Raw genomic sequence first — 24,479 nt, 5'->3', positions numbered from 1 at the left:
TCAAAAATTGGCTGAAATTTGAAGGTGGGCCATTGAAAAAATTTCACTTTTATAAAAGTTGTCTAAAAATTTTGAAAAATTGAGGGACGTAGATCTCGACATGCTGATTCCAAAAATATAGCGTGTTGTTGGTAAGAGAGAAATATTTTCGGAAAATTCGGTGTGAAACTCGAATTTTTCGAAATTTTCAAAAATTGCGATATTTCAATGGACGATGATGGAAAAACAGTTTAAGTTATCGAAGAAGTGAAGCCAGAAGTGACTTCTTCGGGCCAAAGTCTATAAAAATATGTATTTAGTTAAAGTTCGAAAATCGTCGAGAATGGGTCGAAATATGCATAAGGGATACCTACGATTTGTATGTTTTTCTTCTTAATAAGCATAGTCTTCTTTTCACAACAAGAAATTGAAAACGTGCTTAAAATGGTGTTTCTCTAATCATTTACCACTTTTAAGCATATTTTTAGTTTCTTGTCATGAAAAGAAAACTACTTACATATATTAAGAAAAAAAGCTAAATACAAACTCCTTAATATGCATAGTTTTCTTTTCACAACAAGAAACTGAAAACATGTTTAAATGGTAATTTTTTCCCCCTACTTTTCTTTACAATTTTACCATGTTTACAAATATTTTTAGTTTCTTGTCATAAAAAGAAAACTCCGTATATATATTAAGAAAAAAAAGCAAAAACAATGAATTTTATCCCCTACTTCTCCAAACATTTCCCATTTTTAAGCATATCTGTAGTGTCTTGTGATGAAAAGAAAATATATATTAAGAAAAAAAGTCAAAATACTAAGGCCGCCCACCCGCCCTCCTTATAATTGTGATGACTTATTTTATTCGCCATGAGCCGAGGGGCGGAGCTTAATTGCAAAATGCTTATTTCTCTGCAAGAATCTTCCATGTGAAACATGTCTGAAAAAAACTGTACCATTTTCAATGTTTTAAATATCTTGTGAAAAGAAGATTACGTATCTACAGAAAAAAGACAAAACTTTTGCAATTAAACTCCGCCCCAACTGGCTCACAACGAATAGGGAAAAATCGCCACAACTGAGTCAGGGCGGGTGGGTGGGGTTACTTTTTTTTTATTTTAAGCTGAAAACATGTTTAAAATGGTAAATTTTATCCCCACACTTTTCTCTACAAATTTACCATGTTTACCAATATTTTTAATTTCTTGTTATGTAAAGAAAACTACAAGAGCTTAAACTTGTCAGCAAAATACGTATTATAAGGCGAAAATGTAGAGAAAGATTTAAAACTGAAACTCGCTGAAATTGCTAATTTTAAATATTCTCCTTTAACATCGTGTGATGGTGAAAGATCCTTCTCTAGGTATAAAAATGTCCTAACTGAAAAAAGGAAAAATTTTTCTGCCGAACATTTAGAAAAGTATCTAACGTGTTATGTAGAGTAATAAAATCTTCTTGTAGACCGAGTTCTTGGTGCTCAACGAATGGAAAATTTCATTTTTGAAAAAGTCATCTGAAAATTCTGAAAAAATTCAGGGATATAGATCCCGACATGTTCATTCCAAAAAGATAGCGTGTTTATGGTCACGGAGTAATAATTATTTTTTTACAAAAAAAACCACGTGGTCCTCCTCGGAACGCCTCGGTCACCGCTTCTAGATTTGTCTGGAGCACCCATCGCGACTTCCGCTTCCAGGCTCTTCTTTAGTGAACCCCCTCCGGGCGCCGTCACCCACGGTAAGTCATCGCCGCACATACTAGAAAATCCATAGGCGTCGAACCGGGGCATGGGTTTATTTCTTAACAATATAGATAACTGAAACCATTACGGAAAAAATGAACAGTTACGAAAATATCGAACAAAAAAATTTGTAGTCACATTGTGCCACCACTAATAAAGTTTCTTGTAATGTTCTAAATTGATACAAAGTTATTTAATTCAGGTCATCGATCACTTAAATTATTGAAATAAATTAGTGCTTGTTATTATTTTCATCCAATAGGTTTTAATGTTTTAAGCTCCTTTAGATTTGATAGCAATAATGAACTTGATAATTTTTGCTTTAAAAATGTAATTCATTAGACAAACATTTTATGATAATTTAGTATAAAAATGAGAAATTTATGACACCAAATTAAAAAAAATCCATATTTTTTTATCTATGGTATTTCTACGTAATTTCTTATTTTCTGTTAATTTTGGATTTGGAAAACGTAGTAGAACATTATGAACTCCAAATGCACTTCTTGTTAATTTATAGAAATTATTTTAATAACAATTTTATCCCACCAGCAATCACTTAAATTACCTCCGATTTACAAATAACTGGCATTTTGCACAGTTTTGTTTGTGATTTCGAAATTGCTACTTACATATTGTAAAATCTAAAACGGGGAAAAAAGAAACAATTGTTGGTAATAATATTATTAATTAGTAGTAATAGTTATGGTTATTACATCACTATTGAACAAAAGGGTAAAAGAACATAATATATAATAGGAAAATAAAGCATATAATTTAATTAGAAGATGTAAAAAAATACTATACAGGGTCGCTAAAATGTATGGAAACGGTTAAACATTAAAAAGTATTGCATTACTTTAAGAATTAGTTTTTCCCTATGCTGAAATATGCTTCAGCTCACCCTTAAAACGATGAAGAGCTTATGTATATTATGGTTACCTGATTTCTTAACAAATTCTGTGCTAAACTTGGTGTAGAATTTACTTTAATACTAAAGACATATTAAAGAATCCATCATAGTTGGTATTGGTATGTACAGAAATGTTTTGATAGGTTATCACATTTCGGATGGTACAGTTATCAAAATGCCAGTGGGTGGTTGGTAATTTTGTAACACCAAGATAGTATTCTGGAATGCAAAATCCCTCTCACAAACAACTTGTCACAAACACCCAGCTGCCAATTCGCCCCATCTTATCAAAATTGACAATTCTTGAAATGCACACCATATCACTTCCTTCTCTCCCTATCAACTTCCTGAGGAACTGATAAGGGTCAAGTTCGTTCAAATCTCCAGTCGTGGCCCAAAGATGAACCTGTTCGGCGTTTTCATTTGCACCCTCTTCGTTTTGGAAGGGTGGACGGCGCGTCGATTGCCGGGATTGTGCCCCACGATGACAATTCGAAACGGGAGAGTGAGGTACAGGCAAAGGGGAAAAATCGCGCGGTTTTTGTGCAACCCGGGCTATAAACTAGCCGGCGATAGGTATAGTGTGTGTCTTGGGACCAACTGGGACAACCAGGGCTCCAAATGTGTCCGTAAGTTGGCAGATTGGAGAGTTGGATGGTGGCTGATAGTTTGTTTGTGGTAGGACCGGGCTGCAAGACCGCCAATCCACCTGCTAATGGGCTGATTTATACGTCGTACGGAGGGGCGGTACTGAATTTTTACTGCAAGAGTGGGTACGGGTTGAATGGGGCGAATATTACCTACTGCGATGGGGTGCGATGGGACAACCCGCTGCCGACGTGTTTTGGTAAGTACCTAGGTTAAGGGAGCGCGTGTTTGGGTTGACAAATTATATGCTTAAAATATAAATCACACCACATTCTTCTGCACATATCAACTTCCCGAGGAACCGATAAGGGTCAAGTTCGTCCGTATTCCTATCGTGGCCTACGCGATGAACAAATTTTACGGGAGGTTTATATGATTATATGCAAGCCGGGTTATAAACTAGGTGGCGCCCAATATAGTAGTGCAATGTGATTTCTAGATGTGTAGGTTGTGCTGGTTTTTTAAACTTTGTTTAACGCACCTAGAAAAAGACAAAGTTGATGTCATTTCCAAAAAACTATATAAGTAATATAAAGTTAATCCTACAATGAGTATACATTTTTCTCTATAACCCATAACCTTAAATAACCTCAAAAATTCGTTGGGTAACTAACACTATATCTCCATGTATTTTGCATAACTTATTGACGGGAAAAAAAATCGAAAATCGATAAATGGAAAAACGGAAAATCTAAAACTGAAAAAATCAAAAAATTGAAAAGTAAAATATTGAAAAATCGAAATTCGAAAACTGGAGAAATCAAAAAATCAAAAAGTAAATTAACTGAAACGTATAAAAATTGAAAAGTGGAAACATTGAAAAAAATCAAAAATCGAAGAATTGAAGAATTGAACTGAAAATTCGAATATCGAAAAACGGAAAATACTAACGATGAATCAAAAATTCGAAAATCTAAAATTTGAAAATCCAAGTCAAATATCGAAAAATCGAAAAACCTAGCAATTGAAACAACGAAATTCAAAAAAATTGAACATCAAAGAAACTGAAAAATTGAAAAATCAGAAATGGAAAGATTCCCAAAATCAATAACTTCAAAAATCAAGAAATTGAACAATTTTTTTTTAAATATTGAAAAACCTAGAATGAAAAATTCGAAGTATTAAAAAACTAAAAAAATCTAAAAATTGAAAATTCGAAAAATGTATAATTTAAAAAAAAAACGAGAAATCGAGGAATCGAAAAATCTAAAATTTAAAATGTGAAAAATTGAAAAATTTAAATTTAAAATACAGAAAAATCGAAATCTCGATAAATCAAGAAATCGAAAAATTGATAAAAGGGAAAAATTGAAGAATTTGAACACCGAAAAATTGAGAAATCGAAAAACTAATAACCAAAAAAACGAGATATCGAGAATTTAAGAAATCAAAAATTGGAGAATCGAAAAACTAAAAAATCCCAACACTCAAATATCAAAAAATTGGTCAATCCAAAAATTGAAAATACAAGGAAAATTGAAGAATCGAAAAACTGAAAATTTACAGATTTGAAATATCGGAAAACCGAATTAGCGAAAAATTGAAAAATCGGGAAACCGTAAAATCGAGAAATCGGGAACAGGAAGTTCAAAATATACAAAAATCTAAAAGTTGAAAACTCGAGAAGAATCGGAAAATTGAAGAATGGAAAAACTGAAAAACCGAAAAATTGAAAAATCAAAAAACCGAAAAATCCTAAAACTTAAAATATTGGAAAATAAAAAAAATTGAAAATCAAAAAATCCGGAAAACGAGAATGTGAAAAATCGACATATTTAGAAATAGAAATATTTAACCCAAAATCGAAAAATTAAAATGTGAAAAATTGAAAAATTTAAACTTAAAAATACGGAAAAATCGAAATCTCGATAAATCAAGAAATCGAAAAATTGATAAAAGTGAAAAATCTAAAAATTTGAACACTGAATAACTGAAAAATCAAAAACGTAAGATATAAGAAACGAAAATTTGAAAAATCGAAAAACTAAACGACCAAAAAAATGAGATATTGAGAAATTGAAAAGTCGAGAATTTAAGAAATTGAAAATTAGAGAATCGAAAAACTAAAAAATCCCAACATTCAAATATCGAAAAATTGATCAATCCAAAAATTGAAAAATTGAAAGGAAATTGAAGAATCGAAAAACTGAGAATTTACAAATTTGAAACATCGGGAAACCGAATTAGCGAAAAATTGAAAAATCGAAAAATCGTAAAGTCGAAAAATTCAAAAATTAAAGAGCTCCGAAAATCGAAAAATCGGGAAATCGGAAACTGAAAAATCAAAATACATAAAAATTGAAAAACCGAAAAATTTAAAAATCAAAAAATCGAAAAATCCTTGAACTTAAATTATTAGAAAATAAAAAAATTAAAAAATAAAAAAATCCAGAAAAGGACAATTTGAGAAATCGACATATCTAGAAATAGAAATATGTAATTCAAAATCGAAAAATCGAAAAATTAAAATGCGAAAAATTGAAAAATTTAAATTTAAAAATATGGAAAAATCGATATCTCGATAAATCAAAAAGTCGAAAAATTGATAAAAGTTAAAAATCGGTAAATTAAAATGTGAAAAATTGAAAAATTGAAATTTAAAAATATGGAAAAATCGATATCTCGATAAATCAAAAAATTGAAAAATTGATAAAAACGATATAAAGATAAAAAGTCGCGATATCAAGAAATCAAAAATTGGAGAATTGAAATACTAAAAAATCCCAAAACTCAAATATCGAAAAATTGGTCAATGATTCAAAAATTGAAAAATCGAAGAAAAATTGAAGAATCGATAAATTGAAAATTTACAAATTTGAAACATCGGGAAACCTGAATTTGAAAATCTAAAAATCGAGAAATCGGGAACTGGAAAATCAAAATATATAAAAATCTAAAAATTGAAAAGTCAAGAAGTAGAAAAATCGAGAAATCGAAAAGTCGAAAAATCCAAAATTCCTAAAATCGACAAATGGAAAAAAATCGAAATTTAGAAACATCAAAACTGAAATATTGGAAAATGGAAAAATTTTAAAATCGAAAAGTTGAAGAATTGGGAAATTGATGAATCGAAAAATTGAAAAATCCCAAAAATGAAATATCAAAAAATTGAGTAATCGAGAAATTGAACAATTGGAAAATCGGAAAGCCGAAAACTAAAAAAATCGAAAAATCTAGAAATTAAAACAAGGAGAAATCCCAAAATCCAGAAATGGAAATATGTCGCCCAAATTTGAAAATTCGAGAAAATAAAATGTGAAAAACAGAAAATTTTGAATTAAGAAAAAATCGAAAAATTGAAAACTCGAAATCTCGATAAATCGACAAATGGAAAAATTGATAAAAGTGGAAAATCGAAAAAGTTAAAAATCGAAAAATTAAAAAATCGAAAAACTGAAAAAGCAGAAACACGAGAAATTGAGAAATCAAATATTTAAGACATAAAAATTTAAAATATCAAAAAATCAACAATTTGAAAAATTTCAAAACCCAAATATCGAAAACTTAATTAGGTATTCGACAAATGGAAAAATTGAAAAATTGAGGAAAATTGAAAAATTGAAAAAGTGAAAAATTCCAGAGTGGAAATATCGAAAAACCGACATACGGAAAAATTAAAAAATCAAAAATCTGAAATTAAAAAAATTGAAGAACTGAAAATTTGAAAACCGAAAATACTAAAACCGAAAGAATCGAGAAATTGAAAAACGGGGAAATCAAAATATCGAGAAATGAGAAAATCGAAAAATCAAAAAATCCAAAAATCGAAAATTTTTTAAACGCAAAAATTGAAACATTGAATACTTGGAAAATTTAGAATTCGAAAAATTGAAGAATCGAAAAATGAAAAAACCGAAAAAATTAAAAAGTGTAAATCTGAAATATCGGAAAATAGAGAAATCGAAAATATTTTGCAAAATCGAGAATATTTTGCAAAATCGAGAAATTAAAGAATCGAAAAATTGAGGAATCGAGAAATCGAAAAATTGCAAAATTGGAAAACCGAAAAGTGAAAAAATTAAAAAATCTAAAAAATAAAATGGGAAATATAGAAAATTTTGAATCTACAAAAATTTGAAAATCGAGGAATACCTAGATATAGAAAAATTGAAAAATCTCAAAAATCGAAAAATTAAATAACCGAAAAGTCGAAAAATCATAAAACTGAAATATTGGAAAATAGAGGAATCGAAGAGTAAAAAAATTGGTCTAAAGAGTTTAGACAGTACTTCCCTCGCTGTCGGAAACTTGACGACTGCATGCCTATTGTGTTTTTTTTCTCATTACATTTTTGTAGTGGGAATTTAAAAAAAAATTGCGATGACGTCATCAACATTTTTGCAAGGACACGTATATCAGTTAGGATAGATGTAGTGTAATACTAAGAATAAAATTATTATATTCTCAAATTTTCGGGAAAATGAATTGGGTCGTTTGAATATTGATTTGTAATAATCAATAAAATAACGAAACAATTTACTCACGTATACCTACGTATCAGAGGCAACTGAAAATCGTGTATGTATAAACATTGTTAATTTAAGATGACAGGCGTAACAGCATACGTGAGAGTCAAACAGAGAAACTGTAAACAAAACGACCATCGGTTTTATTGCTTCGACTTCCGCTTATTATATAAAACATTGGGTTTTATTTTAATTCTTGACGGTGAAATTCACAATTGGTTGATTATAAACATGTCTATTTCACATTCGCGGAATCAAGTGAACGCATAAAACAAATGCAGGTCTGTAATGTTAAAGTCGATGTAAATAAGCGTGCTACCCTTATGTTTCAATCGAGTTTTTCCTTTAACAAATTTTGTGTCTACCAAATTGAGTTGGTTGGGGTGTAATACTAATAATAAGTGTTGCCTTTAATTTAATCAATAAAATAAATTGACTTCATTAATTTTTTTGAACCACCTCTTAAGAAAATCTAAAAAATATGAATGGAATGATAAATCACAAGTACAAACTCATCATATTTTTTGCATTTTAGATAGGATTTATTCAGCAAAATTTAAGGGTGACGTCATCAATTTTTTTAGGAGGGATGAACAAATACATTTTGAACAAAAGTTTACCATGCTTATAATAACTTTAAAATATTCCCAAGATTTCAAAGCATTCGGTTTTGTAATTCCTGATTAAATCGATAAAATAAATTCACGCCTTCATTAATTTTTTTGAGTCACCCTGCATATGCAAATCCAAAAATATGAATGGAATGATAAATCACAAGTACAGACTCATCATATTTTGTACATTTTAGATACGATTTATTCGGAAAACTTTTGAGCTGACGTCATCAGTTTTTTGTAGAAGATAACCAAATATATTTTGACTAAAAATTTATTATGCTCTTTATAACCTTAAAACATCTGCAAGATTTCAAAGCATTCGGTTTTGTAGTTCCTGATTAAATCAATAAAATAAATTTACGCATTCATTAATTTTTTTGAGTCACTCTGTATATGCAAATCCAAAAAATATGAATGGAGTGATAAATGACAAGTACAGGCTCATCATATTTTGTACATTTTAGATATGATTTATTCGGCAAACTTTCGAGCTGACGTCATCAAGTTTTTGGAGGGGATAAGCAAATATATTTTGACTAAACATTTATTATGCTCTTTATGACCTTAAGACATCTGCAAGATTTCAGAGCATTCGGTTTTGTAGTTCCTGATTAAATCAATAAAATATATTTACGCATTCATTAATTTTTTTGAGTCACCCTGTATATGCAAATCCAAAAAATATTAATGGAGTGATAGTTCACAAGTACAGACTCATCATATTTTGTACATTTTAGATATGATTTATTCCACAAACTTTTGAGCTGACGTCATCAAGTTTTTGGAGGGGATAAGCAAATATTTTTTGACTAAAGATTTATGATGCTCTTTATAGCCTTAAAACATCTGCAACATTTCAAAGCATTCTGGTTAGCAGATTAAAAATTAAATTTCAAAATGTTGTTTTATAATTTTGATTTTTTTTCCAAAAATCTGGACGTTTCGGGTGAAAAGTCGATTCAGAGTTGTAAACTACATGTGTAGGACTATGTTATTTTATACAATTGAAAACCCATTTACTATGTACAATTTTGAAGTGACGTCATCGCTTTAGTGGTGGGGATGATTCGACAAATTTTGGTTAGCGTTTTACCATCTACATGATATTCTTAATATAAGTACAAGATTTCACAACAATCGGTCGAGTACTTTCGGAGATTATCTGTCTAATAAAAATCCGTGACAACAGACGGACAGACGGACAGACGGACGGACAGACGGACAGACGGACAGACAGACGGAAATGGGAGACCTATTTCTTCGTCTTCTAGGGGTCATGAAAGATCGAGAAAACGTAAAAGTAGAGAGTCGGCCGACGGACTCGATTACAATACTTCCTTTGCTTACGCTCGGGAAGTAAAAATCGAGAAATCGAATATTTGCAAAATCGAGAAATTAGAAAATCAAAGAATTGAAAAACCCAAGAAAAATTGAGTAATCGAGGAATTGAAAAATTGCAAAATAGGAAAGCCGAAAAGTGACAAATTCAAAAATCGGGCAATCGAAAAATCAAGAAATGGAAATACGTCACCCAAATTTAAAACATTAAAAGAATAAAATGTGAAAAATAGAAAACGTTAAATCTACAAAAATCGGAAAATTGAAATCTCGAAATCTCGATAAATCAAGAAATCGAAAAATTGACATAACTGGAAAATCGAAAAATCTAAAAACCGAAAAATTGAAAAATCTAAAAGTGTAAAATTTAAAAAACGAAAAATTGAAAAATCGGAAAACTGAAAAATCAGAAAAACGAGAAATTGAGAAATCGAACATTGAAGAAACAAAAAATGAAAAACTAAAGAATCCAAGATCTGAAAAACTTCAAAACTCAAATATCGAAAAATTAATTAGGCAGTCGATACATTAAAAAATCGAAAAATTGAAAAACCCCAAAAATGAAATATCGAAAAATTGAGAAATTGGAAAATCGAAGAAATGAAAATCGACAAAAATTTTAAAAATTCAATAACCACCTAAAATATCGAAAATTTAAGAAATTAAAACTTGAGAAATCGAGAAATCGGACTCGAAAAGTCGAGAAATTAAATAAAAAAAAAAAAATTGTACACATTGATTTGTTTCCAAAAATTTGGATGTCTAGTGAAAAACTTAACACGGATTCATAAACCACAAGTGCAGGAGTATTTTATTTTATAAAATTTAAATAACAGATTAACCAAATTTTGGTTAGCGTTTTAGCATCTGCAGTATTTTCGGGGATTGTTTGTCTAATACAAATTCGGACAGACGACAGACAGACAGACAGACAGACAGACAGACGGAGGAACAAGAAGATGAACTTTTTCTGTATCGCAAAGAAAATTACAATAGATAGCGCTAGTTACCCAACGAATTTTTGAGGTTAGCAGAATCAATAAATACCCCAGGTCTTAGTCGGTCATGTAAAGAGTTACGAACTCAAATCCCGACATATAAACAACGTCAGTCATTTTAGCGAAACTTTAACTTGCCACTCTTGATTACCAACCAAGTCATCATATTTCCACGACTCACTGGGGTCTAAAAAGGTCGTGAAGGCACTATGTATAATAAGCGTCCAATTATTACCACTTATTAAAATGCACATCACATCGCCTCCTTCTCAATTTACCGACTTCCTGAGGCACCGATAAGGTCAAATGTAGTCGTGGTTCAAATATGAACTTGTTCGGTGTTTTGATTTGCATCGTCTTCGCGTTCCGAGAGTCGAGAGCCTCGAAACTGCCTCACAACTGCCCCTCGGTAACGCTCACAAACGGCATAGTTGATTACAGGCGATACGAAGATGGCGCGTTACACGCGATTTATCGATGCAATGCGGGTTATCAAATAGCCAGCGGCCCGTCGAGTTGGTGCCTGGGTAACGGCTGGCCTTTCCATCCTAGGTGTGTTCGTAAGTTGGCATGTCTGGGGGTTGTTTGGTTTCTGATAGTTTCTTGTTGGTAGGGCAGGGTTGCAAGGCGATGAAACCAATTGTTAATGGGTTTGTTCGGTCTCTGATAGACAATGCGGTGCTGTATTTTGTATGCAAGTTTGGGTACGAGCTGAAGGGGGCGGCTAGATTGTACTGCGACGGGGAGCGATGGGACAAGTCGCCGCCGACGTGTTCGGGTAAGTTGTGAATGCAGAATTTATGAGTGTTTTTAATTCATACTGACATCTCTAGAACTTCTACAAAGCGGATTTTAGACTAAAAACTGAAATATTTTTACAATATACAAGATATCGACTTTGCAATTACGCTCCGCCCCTCGATCTGACAACGAATGAAACATTCATCACGGTTGAGATCGAGACGGATGGGTGGGGCTTCTCTTTTGATTTTCTTTTTTAATTAATACATTTAGTTTTCTTTGTAAACACGATCACTTAAGAACATATGTCACAGAGTAATTTCTCGTAGAAAAATAAGAATTTTATAAATAAGCTCCGCCCCTTGGCTTACAACGAATAAAAAAAATCATCTGAATTGAGATAGGGTGGGTGGGCGGAGCTTATATTTTGCTTTTTTTTAATATACATAGCCATCTTTTCATAACAAGAAACTTAAAACAAGGGTAAAATCTTTTTTGCAAGGAAATATGGATTTTGCAATTATGGGGCGGAGCCTAATTGCAAAACTTATATTTCCTTATACAAATTTTCCATTTTAAACATGTTTTAAGTTTCATGTTGTAAAAAGAAGTCTACATATATTAAAAAAAACAAAATCGACCAACAGAGTATCACAAAATTCGAGAAAGTGAAAAATTAAAAAATCGAAAAATGCATAAGGTGGAAAATCAAAAATTAGAATAATTTTAAAAGGAAACTAGAAAATCGCAAACCAAAAACCTGAAGACACGAAAAGGTGAAAAAGTGAACGATTAAAAAAAAGTTAAAATACCTGTACTTACTGTGATAAAATGTATAACTGAAACGAGAAAAAGTTAAAAACCTTAGTTTTTGAAAATTGAAAAACCGAAAAATTAAAATATCCAAACAGTGAAAAACAGAAATTGTGAAATTAAAAATTGTAAAACTGAAAAATCTAGATAGTACAAAAATTGTAAATCTGTAGAAACGAAAAATTTAAGAAGCGAAAAATTGAAAATTGTGACATCCATAAATTTTAAATTAAAAATGGAAAAACTGCGAATCAAAAAATTTAACAAACGAAAAACAAACTCAAAAGCTTGAAAGTTGAAGAGTAAAAAAAAATGTAAAATCGAAAATATAACAACTCTAAAAACTCAAAATTGTAGAATATCTCGAAATTTTATTGTAAAATTAAATCACCGAAAAATTGAAAAATTGAAATATCTAATAACTGAAAAATCGAAAAATTAAACAATGGAAAATTGAGAAATTAAAAAAAAGTAAAGAACTTGCAAAGCGAAAAATTGAAGAAAAAAAATGAAATATCCAAAAATTGAAAAAAAAAAAATGAAATATCGAAAAATTGAAAAACCAAAAGTTAAAACATCGAAGAGGTGTAAAATTGAAAATTTATAAGACTGAAATACCGAAAAATTACTTATATGTATAGTAATTAAAAATTGAAAAATTGAAAAATCCAAGGATTGAAAGTTTTAGAAGTTGAAAAATTACAAAACCAACTGGAAAAACAAAAAATCAAAATATCCAAACTGAAAAACTCAGAAATTGTAAAATTAAAAATTTGTAAAACTGAAAAGTCGAAAAATCGGAAAAGTATAAAATTTTAAAATTGAAACATTGGAAAATTTATACCAAAAATTAAGAAACTCAAAAAGACAAAAAACCCAATAAATAAATTTGAAAATTGTAAAATAGAATAACTGAAAAATGGAAAAATAAAAAATCTAATAAATGAAAAATCGAAAATCTAAACAATGAAAAATTGAGATATTTTAGAATAAACAGTCAAGAAATTACAAAGTGAGAAATTGAAGAAAAAAGTGAAATATCGAAAAATTGAAAAACCAAAAGTTAAAAAGTGGAAGAAGTGTAAAATCGAAAATTTATAAGACTGATATATCGAAAAATTATAGAGTAATTAAAAATTGAGAAATTGAAAAATCGAAACACTGAAAATTCTAAAAATTGAAAAATTACAAAACCAACTGGAAAAATCGAAAAATTAAAATATCCAAACTGAAAAGCTGAGAAATTGTGAAATTAAAAATTCGTAAAACTGAAAAGTCGAAAAATCGGAAAAGTGTAAAATTTTAAAATCGAAACATTGGAAAATTTAAAAATCCAAAATTAAGAAACTAAAAATCGAAAACTTTAAAATCCCCAAAAAATTAAAAACGCAAAAATGGCATAAAAAACACAAAAAAATTTAATAAATAAATTTCAAAATTGTAAAATAGAATAACTGAAAAATTGGAAAACTGAAAAATTAAGAGATAGATAGCTCAAAATCGTAAATCTGTAGAAACGAATAATTTAAGGAGCGAAAATTTGAAAATTGTGACATGGATAAATTTTAAATTAAAAACAGAAAAATTGCGAATCAACAAATTGAACAAACGAAAAACAAACTCAAAGAAAGTAAAATCTAAAACTTGCAGAATAAAAATAGAAAATATAACAAATCTAAAAACTCAAAATTGTAAAATATCTCGAAACATTGAAAAAGTGGAAATTTGCATTAAATTTGTAAAATTGAATAACTGAAAAACTGAAGAAATGAAATATCTAAAGCTGAAAAATCGAAAAACTAAACAATAGAAAATTCTGAAATTTTAGAATAAAAAGTCAAGAAATTATAAAGTGAGAAATTGAAGAAAAAATGAAACTTTGAAAAATTGAAAAACCAAAAGTTAAAAACTCGAAGAGATGTAAAATCGAAAATTTATAAGACCGAAATGTCGAAAAATTATATAGTAATTAAAAATTGAGAAATTGGATAAAAAAAATCATCAGAATTGCGATAGGGTGGGTGGGCGGGGCTTATATTTCGCCTCTTTTTTCTTAATATACATAGCCATCTTTTCACAACAAGAAACTTAAAACATGGTTGCAAGGAAATATGGATTTTGCAATTATGGAGCGGAGTCTAATTGCAAAATCGATAATTTTTATACAAATTTTCCATTTTAAACATGTTTTAAGTTTCATGTTGTGGAAAGAAGTCTACATATATTCAAACAAAAAGGCAAAATGTAAGCCCGCCCACCCACCCTGTCTCTATTGTAATGATTTTTTTTATGCACCCTGAAGCAAGGGGGCGAAGTTTAATTGCAAAATACTTATTTTATTACAAGAAATTAAAACATCTTTTTGAGTATCGTGTTGTTCAAAGAATACTATGTATATTAAGAAAAAAAGGCAAAATATAAAAACAAAACAATTAGGGCTCTGATAAAAGGATTTCCTCAGATACACATTTATATACAACTTTCAAGCATTCGCCTACAAAAATCCATTAAGCGATATACAGTCTTGCGGTTGATATCACGGTTTAACGTGTTGCCTACAATCTCCCACTTTGAGGTTTGGGCAAAGATATCTATATAATTATCAAACGAGGTCTTCTGCGGTTACCAGTTAATTTATTCGTTAATTGGGTGGGCTAGTTTGATATAAGTGCTAGTGATAACTTAATACACAAAATTGTTGCAAGGTCTGTTTATAAAAATAAATACATGTACCTATAGAAATATACTTAAATGAAATAAGTATAAAGTAGTTCAAATAAATAATACTTAATTTATAGTGAATTTGAATTTTCAGCTTATGTAAAAACCTTCAGATTTTATAAATATGTAGTATAGGTTATGTATTTTAAAACATTTTTACTATTTATAAGGTCGAGAGGGTCAAGTTTTACCAGAATTGAAATTTTTGGAAGAAATATTTTGCTGCATTACAGTTATGTTATATTTGCTTACAGCGGTGTATTGTAGGTTATCTAACCACTTCGTCTTTGCTCAAATAACATTAATCTTTCAAAAAATCGATAAATGGTGTATATGTTACAGCTAATATCCGAAATCCGTTATTATGCATAATAACTAGACATTTTAGGAATTATGCGTAATAACTAAACTTGTCAGTTATTATGCATAATAACCGGAAAGATTAGGAATTATGCATAATAACGGAAACGTTTAGGTAATACTGATAATAACTAACAGAGGAACAGGAATTATGCATAATATTTTCAAAAAAGCTACCCACCCTGCTTCACTTTCCCCTACATATCACATGTACAGTTGATTTAAAAAAAAAATTGGTCCAAAGAGTTTAGACAGTACTTCCCTCGCTGTCGGAAACGTGACGACTGCACGCCTATTATGTTTTTTTCGTATTACATTTTGGTGGCGGGACATTTTAAAATAAAAATTGAGTAAGTATTAATTGTTTAAATTTTATCATTATTTGGCATTGACATCTTTGTCATTTTTTTTGTGATTCCTATGATTGCTTATTAAAAACAAAGTCGTCTCTGGGGTGTATAATATGTCGCCTATGCAAAAATTGTCAGGCGTGAACAGATAAAAGGAACATCTTGTATAGTACTTGTAATTTAAGACAAATAGCCATAACACTTATCAACCTGTAGACGTGACGGTGAAACATAAACTAAACTAAAACATGTTTTCCACGAATTGGAATAACCGGATGACAATGCCGACGGACCAGACATTTTTATTGCTCTGATTTCCGTTTATTGAATAAAACACTACCTACATTTTATTCGGTTTTTGGATGCTGTAATTCACATTTGGTTAATTATAACTTGTCTAGATCTAGGGGAGCATCCCCTAACCTCCCCCTAGCTACGGCCTTGTCTAGGGGTTATGAAATGTCGAGAAAATTTGAAAGTAACAAATTGCCCAATGGACTCTATTATATTACTGAACGTCGTTAGGTTATCCTCGATAAGAAAAACAACTTGAAAGTGTTTATGTTTATCCATCAAAAAAATGTCACCTAGAAATTAGTTTGATTTGAATGAGTTCGTCCCCTGAAAACAGAGGATTAAAACAATTAACTAGTAAGCTACAATCGACATAATTTTGGGTAGAATTTATGCGGCAAAATTTTGAGATAACGTCATCAATTTTGTGGGGGAAATAAACAGATTTATTTTGATTAATAATTTGCCAAGTATATAGTATTTCAAAGTATTCAGTTTTGTAATTCTTGATTTAATCCATAAAATTAATTGACTAAGGGGCCAATTCCAAGTTGGTGGCGCAAGTCACTGGTGCAGCGCAACTTTATAATGCTAATTTGGGTATCAAATGCTGGTTGCTAGGGGTAACGGAATCAACAAACGCAGTTTTGTCGAATTTTCCATTGAAATTTGCACCATGGAGTTGCGGCACCTCTAGTAGGCAGTGCACGTTGGCGCAATTTATCTCGAAAAATTGCGCTTGTTTATTCCGTCACCCCTAGCAACCAGCATTTGATACCCAAATTAGCATTATAAAGTTGCGCTGCACCAGTGACTTGCGCCACCAACTTGGAATTGGCCCCTTAGTCATTAATTTTTTTCAGACACCCCGTATAAGCAAATCTACAAAATATTAATGCAGTGATAAATCACAAGTACAGAGTCATCATTCTTTACACATTTAGGATAGAATTTGTTCGGTAAAATTTTAAGGTGACGTCATCAATTTTAGAAAGCAAATATATTTTGATTAAAAATCTTACCATACTTATGATAAATTTAAAACATCTCCAAGATTTCAAAATAATCGGTTTAATTAATACAATAAATTCACGCACTCATTAATTTTTTAGATTCACCCTGTATATGCAAATCCAATACAGACTCATCATATTTTGTACATTTGAAATATATGATTTATTCAGCAAAATTTTCAGGAGACGTCATAAATTTTTTAGGAGGGAGGAGCAAATACATTTTGACTAAAAATTTACCATGCCTATGGAAACTGTAAAACATATTCAAGATTTGAAAGCAGTCGGTATTGTAGTTCCTGATTAATTCAATAAAATAAATTCACACATTCATTAATTTTTTGAGTCACCCTGTATTTGCAAATCAAAAAAATATGAATGGAATGATAAATCACAAGTACAGACTTCATAGTTTGTACATTTTATATAGGATTTATTTGGCAAACTTTTGAGCTGACGTCATCAATTTTTTGGAGGGGACAAGTAAATATATTTTGACTAAAAATTTACCATGCTTAAACTGTAAACCATCTGCAAATTTCAAAGCATTCGGTCTTGCAGATTCAAAATTTAATTGCAAAATGTTGCTTTGTAATTTTGATCTTTTTTCCAAAAATCTGGACGTTTCGGGTAAAAACTCAATTCTGAGTCGTAAACTACATGTGTAGGACTCATCGCATTAGTGGTGGGCCTGATTAGACAAAATTTGGTTAGCGTTTTACCATCTACATCATATTCCTAATATAAGTACAAAATTTCACAACAATCAGTTCAGTACTTTCGGAGATTATCTGTCTAATAAAAATCCGGGGCGGCAGACAGACGGACAGACGGACAGACGGACAGACAGACGGAAACGGGAGACCTATTTCTTCGTCCTCTAGGGGTCATGAAAGATCGAGAAAACGTAAAAGTAGAGAGTCGGCCGACGGACTCGATTACAATACTTCCTTTGCTTACGCTCGGAAAGTAAAAACGGGACAAATTACAGTAACATAAACGTCATATTCCCATTGCTTTTCATTGATCTATGAGAACCTGATTTGCTCATTTTGTCCCGTTTTTTTGTGAAATCACCTGGACATGTTAGGCAATATGCTTAATGACTAATATTTCAGGTATTATGCATAATTCCTGTTCCTCTGTTAGTTACTATCAATATTACCTAAACGTTCCCGTTATTATGCATAATAACTGAAAGTTTCAGTTATTACGCATAATTCCTAATCTTTCCGGTTATTATGCATAATAACTGACAAGTTTAGTTATTACGCATAATTCCTAAAATGTCTAGTTATTATGCATAATAACGTATTTCGGATATTAGCTGTAACATATACAAACTTCGAGAAAGTGAAAAATGAAAAAATCGAAAAATTCATAAACTGGAATATTAAAAATGAGAAAGATATTAAAATGGAAACTAGAAAAATCGTAAATTAAAAAACTGAAGAAACGAAAAAATGGAAAAGTGAACGATTAAAAATCTCGCAAAACTGAAAAACTGAAAAATTAAAAAAACTGAAAATACCTGTATTGTGATAAAATGTATGTAAAAAAAAACTAGAAAAAGTTAAAAACTAAGAAACCAAACAATTTGCTAAATAAAATAGAAAAGATAAAAATTTGAACATTGGAACATGAAGGTAAATTGAAAAATTGAAAGATCTAAAAATGAAAAAACGAAAAATTAAAATATCCAAACACTGAAACACTGAGAAATTGTAAAATTAAAAAATTCAAAAACTGAAAAGTCGAAAAATCGAAAAGGTGTAAAATTTTAAAATCGAAACATTGGAAAATTTAAAAACTAAAAATTAAGAAACACAAAATCGAATTTAAAAAGACAAAGACCGGAATAAACAAATTTAAAATAGAATAACTGAAAAATTGAAAAACTGAAAAATTAGAATATCCAGATCGTAAAACTGTAGAAACGAAGGAGCGAAAAATTGAAAATTGGGACATCGATAAACTTTAAATTAAAAATGGAAAAATTGCGAATAAAAAAATTGAACAAACGAAAAACAAACTCAAAAGTTTAAAAGTTGAAAAGTAAAAATAAAATGTAATATCTAAAACTTGCAGAATAAAATTAGAAAATATGACGAATCTAAAAACTCAAAATTGTAGAATATCTCGAAACATTTGAAAAATTAAATAACCGAAAAATTGAAAAATTGAAATATCTATTAACTGAAAAATCTAAAAACTAAACAATGGAAAATTGAGAAATTATAGAATCAAAAGTCAAGAAATTACAAAGCGAGAAATTGAAGAAAAAAAAAAAGAAATATCGAAAAATTGAAAAACCAAAAGTTAAAAAGTCGAAGAGGTGTAAAATCGAAAATTTATAAGACTGAATATCGAAAAAATGTCTAGTAATTAAAAATTGAGAAATTGAAAAATCGAAAGACTGGAAATTCTAAAAACTGAAAAATTACAAAACCAACTGGAAAAAACGAAAAATTAAAACATCCAAACTGAAAAATTAAGAAATTGTAAAATACAAAATTTGAAAAACTGAAAAGTCGTAAGATCGAAAAAGTGTAAAATTTTAAAATCGAAACATTCAAAAATTTAACAACCAAAAATTAAGGGACTCAAAATCGAAAACTTTAAAACCCCCAAAAAACTGAAAAGACAAAAAACGGAATAAATAAATTTGAAAATTGTAAAATAGAATAACTCAAAAATTGAAAAACTGAAAGATCTAGTTAGTGAAAAAATCGTAAATCTGTAGAAACGAAAAATTTAACGAGCGAAAAATTGAAAATTGTGACATTGATAAATTTTAAATTAAAAATGGGAAAACTGCGAATCAAAAAATTGAACAAACGAAAAACAAACTCAAAAGTTTAAAAGTTGAAGAGTAAAAAAAAATGTAAAATTTAAAACAGAATAAAAATAGAAAATACAACAAATCTAAAAACTCAAAATTGTAGAATATCTCGAAACATTTGTAAAATTAAATAACCGAAAAATTGAAAAATTAAAATATCTCATAACTGAAAAATTGAAAAACTAAACAATCAAAAATTGAGAAATTTTAGAATAAAAAGTCAAAAAATCGAAAATTTATACGACCGAAATGTCGAAAAATTATATAGTATTTAAAAATCGAGAAACTGAAAAATCGAAAGACTGAAAATTCTAAATACTGAAAAATTACAAAACCAACTGGAAAAACGAAAAATTAAGATATCCAAACTGAAAAACTGAGAAATTGTAAAATAAAAAATTTGTAAAGGTGAAAAGTTGAAAAATCGATAAGGTGTAGAATTTTAAAATCGTAACATTGGAAAATCTAAAAATTAAAGATTAAGAAACTCAAAATCGAAAACCTTCAAATCCCAACACAAAAAACGGAATAAACAAATTTGAAAATTGTAAAATAGAATAACTGAAAAATTGAAAAACTGAAAAATTAAGAGAACTAGAAAGTTAAAAAATCGTAAATCTGTAGAAACGAAAAATTGAAAATTGTGATATCGATGGTTTGCGGAATTAAGGTCGTAACACATAAAATCGAAAATACAAAAGGTCGAATAACAAGATATCGAAAATACATTGCGTCGAAACACAAAAAATCTAAAACTAAATACTTGAATTGAAAAATCTAAACATTGAAAAACTCAAAATCGAAAATTTTGAAAATCCCAAAAAACTGGAAAGTCAAAAAATGGAATAATAATAAATAGAAACATCAAAAATTTAAACACCAAGAAATTTGAAAATCTGGAAAATTGAATAATTGAAAAACTGAAAAACAGAAAAATTTTATAAGATCTATTCGGTAAAAAATCGTAAATTTGGAGAAACGAAAAATTTAAAAACAGGAAAATTAAAAATCGAAATTGAATTAATTAAACTGAAACATTTAAAATGCAAAAATTTGAATCAAAAAACTGCATAAACAAACAATATCTAATAAAATCGATAAATTGAAAAGTTGAAAATTAAAAAAAAAAATGTAAAACCTAAAACTTGGAAAAATAAAAAAGCGAATTGAAAAATAGTAACATTTAAAAATTGAAAATTTGTAATATCGAATAAGTGAAAAATCAAAAAATTGCAAAATTATAAAATTGGGGAAAAGGATATTTTAAAAATCGAACAAATTTTAAATAAAACATTGCAAAAATTGCTAATTAAAATATTGGACAAACAAAAACTAAAAATCGAAAACTAAATATAGAGAAATTGAAAAATAGAAAAGTCGGAAAATCGAATAATCAAAAAATGTATAAAATAAAAATCCAATAATTGAAAAATCGAAAAATTGTATAATCGTAAAACTGATGAAGGAAAAAGTAAAGAAAATTCAAAAATTGAAAAATTTATGATTGGAATTTAGAAAAATTGCAAACCGAAAAATTGAAAAAAAAAGTTGAAAAATCGAAAATTAAAGGTTGAAATGTTGAAAAATTGTAAAATTTAATAAGTAGTTTCAAAACAAAAATCGGAAAACGGAATGATTGAAAAAGGGGAAACAGTTTTTGCTTTTTTTCTTTTTTGAGAGCCCCATCGGCAAACTGAAAGAAAAAGAACAAAAAATATCGCATAGGCTGTTCCATTTGAAAAATCGATGGTTGAAAATTATAACGTTTTAGAATTTTTTTATAAACATTCTGTACATTTAATATTATTTTGATTATTTTACAAACATTTTGAAAAATAATATTATAGTTATATTTTTGAACTTTTGCATTGCTTAAAAATTCAAGATTCAGTATGCAGTTAGTCTTTAACTTTTATTTTTTACTTCTGAGTAATTATGAAAAATCGAGGACTGCGCGATAAGTGGCTCAACCTGTATATTAATGGGGTCTTAAAATGGGCGTTAGTTAACAAGATGTAGTTATCCAAAAACAATAATAATTATTAATAGTAATTAATTACTTTAATTGCTACTTTTACTAAATACTAATTGTTAACTAACTGGTTAGTTTGCGTAATTAATTAAGTACTTATGATGTTTAACTACATGTTAAACAAATTAGTGTTGTTTTTTGCAATCTCAACCAGACACCGAACAACTACTAACCTTGCGAGATCAGGTTTATAATGTTATGGTGTTTTTTGTTATTTCCATTCGTATTTAAGCATTCAAAGATCGGAAATCCGCATTCTGAAACGAAAAATGAACAGTTTAGTGCTCTGTGTAACATTATTGCTAATTTCTTACGACGGTCTTCAATCTCGTCAGAATTTTCTAACTAGTTCTAGCAGCATTTTAAATAAAAGTGAATCTCCTATTTGGAAAAAGTGTGATAGAAGAAGAACCGATTTTAACCAGTGTTTAAGCAAAACTATTCATAAGACCCTTAGACTCTTAGACAAGCCTTTGAAACTCTACGGTTTGCCAAGCTTGTACGATGTCACATTTCCACCAGACGCTGTCATCGAATTTGGAAACACAACAGATGGACTGAGACAAAAATATCACAATTATAGAATTATTGGTCTTACTAAACCGCGAAGTATACGAGCCAGGTACTCTTTTCAAGTGGAAGTAGTTAACAGTTACTTATATTAGATTTTTTTTGCAGACTAGACTCTGGTGTCGCCACTAACACTTTAACAATTGAGACCACTTATTCCAAACTTGTATGGAAATGTGAATGCGAAGCTAACGGAACTCTCGTTCTTTTACCTCTGAATGTCCGAACACCGCTTGAATTCACTTTCGGTGCGTTTTTTCAACAATTTAATAACAATTTTTTTAAAGAGGTTATTTCGTAGACAACCCAACTTTTATTTTCGCTTTTGAGTTAGAAGAATACGAGAAAGCAGCTGCTACTTATTTTAGAGTAATCGAGTCAGCATTCGATGCTCGAGCCCGTGATATAAGATTTGATTTTAAGCACTTATTTTCAAACACATGGCTAAATGACGAATTTAATTCAGAACTGAGTGCTAAAGGGTCTCAAATGTATGCTCTTGTTAAACATTATGAAGCTATTTTTGCGCCATACTTTGGCTCTGTGTTCAACAGTTTCCTGGAAAAAGTTCCAGTAGTTGAACTCTTCGACGGATAATGAAACATGCCTTCGCTAAAGAATATGGAGAAGGTCTATGAAAGCAGTGACCGGTGTAATAGATACACAAATAAATAGGTGCTGAATTTAAAATTAAATTAGAAATTAGAAATTGTTTAATCGAGTTTTATTACAAATAGAAAAACACTTCTCCAGCGACATAAACCCGGCGCCTCCACCTTTTTTAATAGTTCTACGTAATTATATGTATGTATGTTATAAATTTAATAGAAAGCGAAAAATTCGAACAGTTATTTAATTTGTAATAATTAGATCTAATTCATAAAATAACAAGATTTGCGAACGATGTATATTATTAAAATTGGAACTTAATTATAATTACTGTGGATATAGACATTTTTATTTCCTGAGCATAAGCTAAGGAAGCATTGTAATCGAGTTCATTGGACAACTGGCTACTTTTATGTTTTCTTGATGTTTCATGACCCCTAGAGTATGAAAAATAGGTCTTCCGTTTTCGTCTGCCTATCTTGTTTGCCGTCTATCCGGATTTTATTAGACAGATAATCGTTGAAACTTCTGGACCGATTGTTGTAAAATTTTATATGTATGTTAGCAATATCGCGTAGATGGTAAAACGCTATCCAAAATTTTGGATAATGTTATCTTTAAAATTTATATTAGTAAATATTATTTAAATTCCATAAAATAAGATAGTCTTGTGGTTTATGAATCTGTGTCGCGTTTTTGTCCTAAGTATCCAAACTTTCGAAAAAAAAAAAAAACAAATTGGTAAATCATTAATCAAAATTTATCCGTTCATGTCCCCTCAGAAACTGTAGTCATTTTACAGTTTTATCGAATAAATGTTATTCAAATGATAAAAAGTAACATAGTCCTAAATTATTTGTAGTTAGTTTGTTATGAATATGTATCTAATATTTCGTTTATTCGATTTTTAATTTTTTCAATTTTTCAATTTTTGACGCTTCTCAATTTTCAATTTCTGGATTTCTTTCTTTCAGTTTTTTTTTCAATTTTTCGATTTTCAGTTTTTTGATTTCTCGATTTTTCGACTTCTTGATTTCTCAAGTTTTCAATTTTTGGTGTTGCAACTTTGGGATTTTTCCGTTTTTCGTGCTTCAGTTTTTTTCCCTTTGTTTAATTTTTCGATATTACAGTTTGGGATTTTACTAAATATATTTTGATTTTTCAATTTTTCGATTTCTAGATTTTTAACTTTTCAAATTTTTGGATTTTTAAATTTTAATTTCTTCTATTATTCGATTTTTTAATGCTATAATTTTCCGATGTTTTAATTTTTCAATTTTTTAAATTTTGGATTTTTCCATTTTCCTATTTCTTGATTTTCCGAATTTTTTAATTTTAGATTTTTTAGAGTTTTTGTGTATTGATTTTTCGATCTTTCAATTTTTCAGCTTCTCGATTTTGGATTTATGGGATTTTCTATTTTTGATTTTTC

At 29.3% G+C, this 24,479-nt stretch overlaps 3 protein-coding genes across 3 annotated transcripts; all 3 read left to right on the top strand.

The window, feature by feature from the left end:
* Positions 1 to 2,992: 2,992 nt before the first annotated feature.
* Positions 2,993 to 3,499, top strand: LOC135138442 (complement component receptor 1-like protein). The gene is made up of 2 exons (XM_064068415.1): positions 2,993 to 3,264; positions 3,318 to 3,499. Exons 1-2 carry the CDS (start codon positions 3,036 to 3,038, stop codon positions 3,497 to 3,499), a joined length of 411 nt encoding a protein of 136 aa, XP_063924485.1. The 5' UTR covers positions 2,993 to 3,035.
* A 7,473-nt stretch (positions 3,500 to 10,972) lies between these two features.
* Positions 10,973 to 11,506, top strand: LOC135139033 (coagulation factor XIII B chain-like). The gene is made up of 2 exons (XM_064069103.1): positions 10,973 to 11,262; positions 11,316 to 11,506. Exons 1-2 carry the CDS (start codon positions 11,028 to 11,030, stop codon positions 11,489 to 11,491), a joined length of 411 nt encoding a protein of 136 aa, XP_063925173.1. The 5' UTR covers positions 10,973 to 11,027; the 3' UTR covers positions 11,492 to 11,506.
* Positions 11,507 to 22,103: 10,597 nt separating this feature from the next.
* Positions 22,104 to 23,155, top strand: LOC135138821 (uncharacterized). Its single transcript, XM_064068843.1, has 3 exons — positions 22,104 to 22,490; positions 22,547 to 22,686; positions 22,740 to 23,155. Exons 1-3 carry the CDS (start codon positions 22,138 to 22,140, stop codon positions 23,033 to 23,035), a joined length of 789 nt encoding a protein of 262 aa, XP_063924913.1. The 5' UTR covers positions 22,104 to 22,137; the 3' UTR covers positions 23,036 to 23,155.
* The last annotated feature ends 1,324 nt before the right edge of the window (positions 23,156 to 24,479 follow it).

The sequence above is a fragment of the Zophobas morio genome, unplaced genomic scaffold (assembly GCF_036711695.1).
Source record: "Zophobas morio isolate AGI-343-1 ecotype UQ-CSIRO unplaced genomic scaffold, CSIRO_AGI_Zmor_V1 ptg000030l, whole genome shotgun sequence".
Classification (NCBI taxonomy): Eukaryota; Metazoa; Arthropoda; class Insecta; order Coleoptera; family Tenebrionidae; genus Zophobas; species Zophobas morio.
Note: the sequence above shows the minus strand (reverse complement) of the source record. Positions and strands in the feature narration are given on the sequence as shown.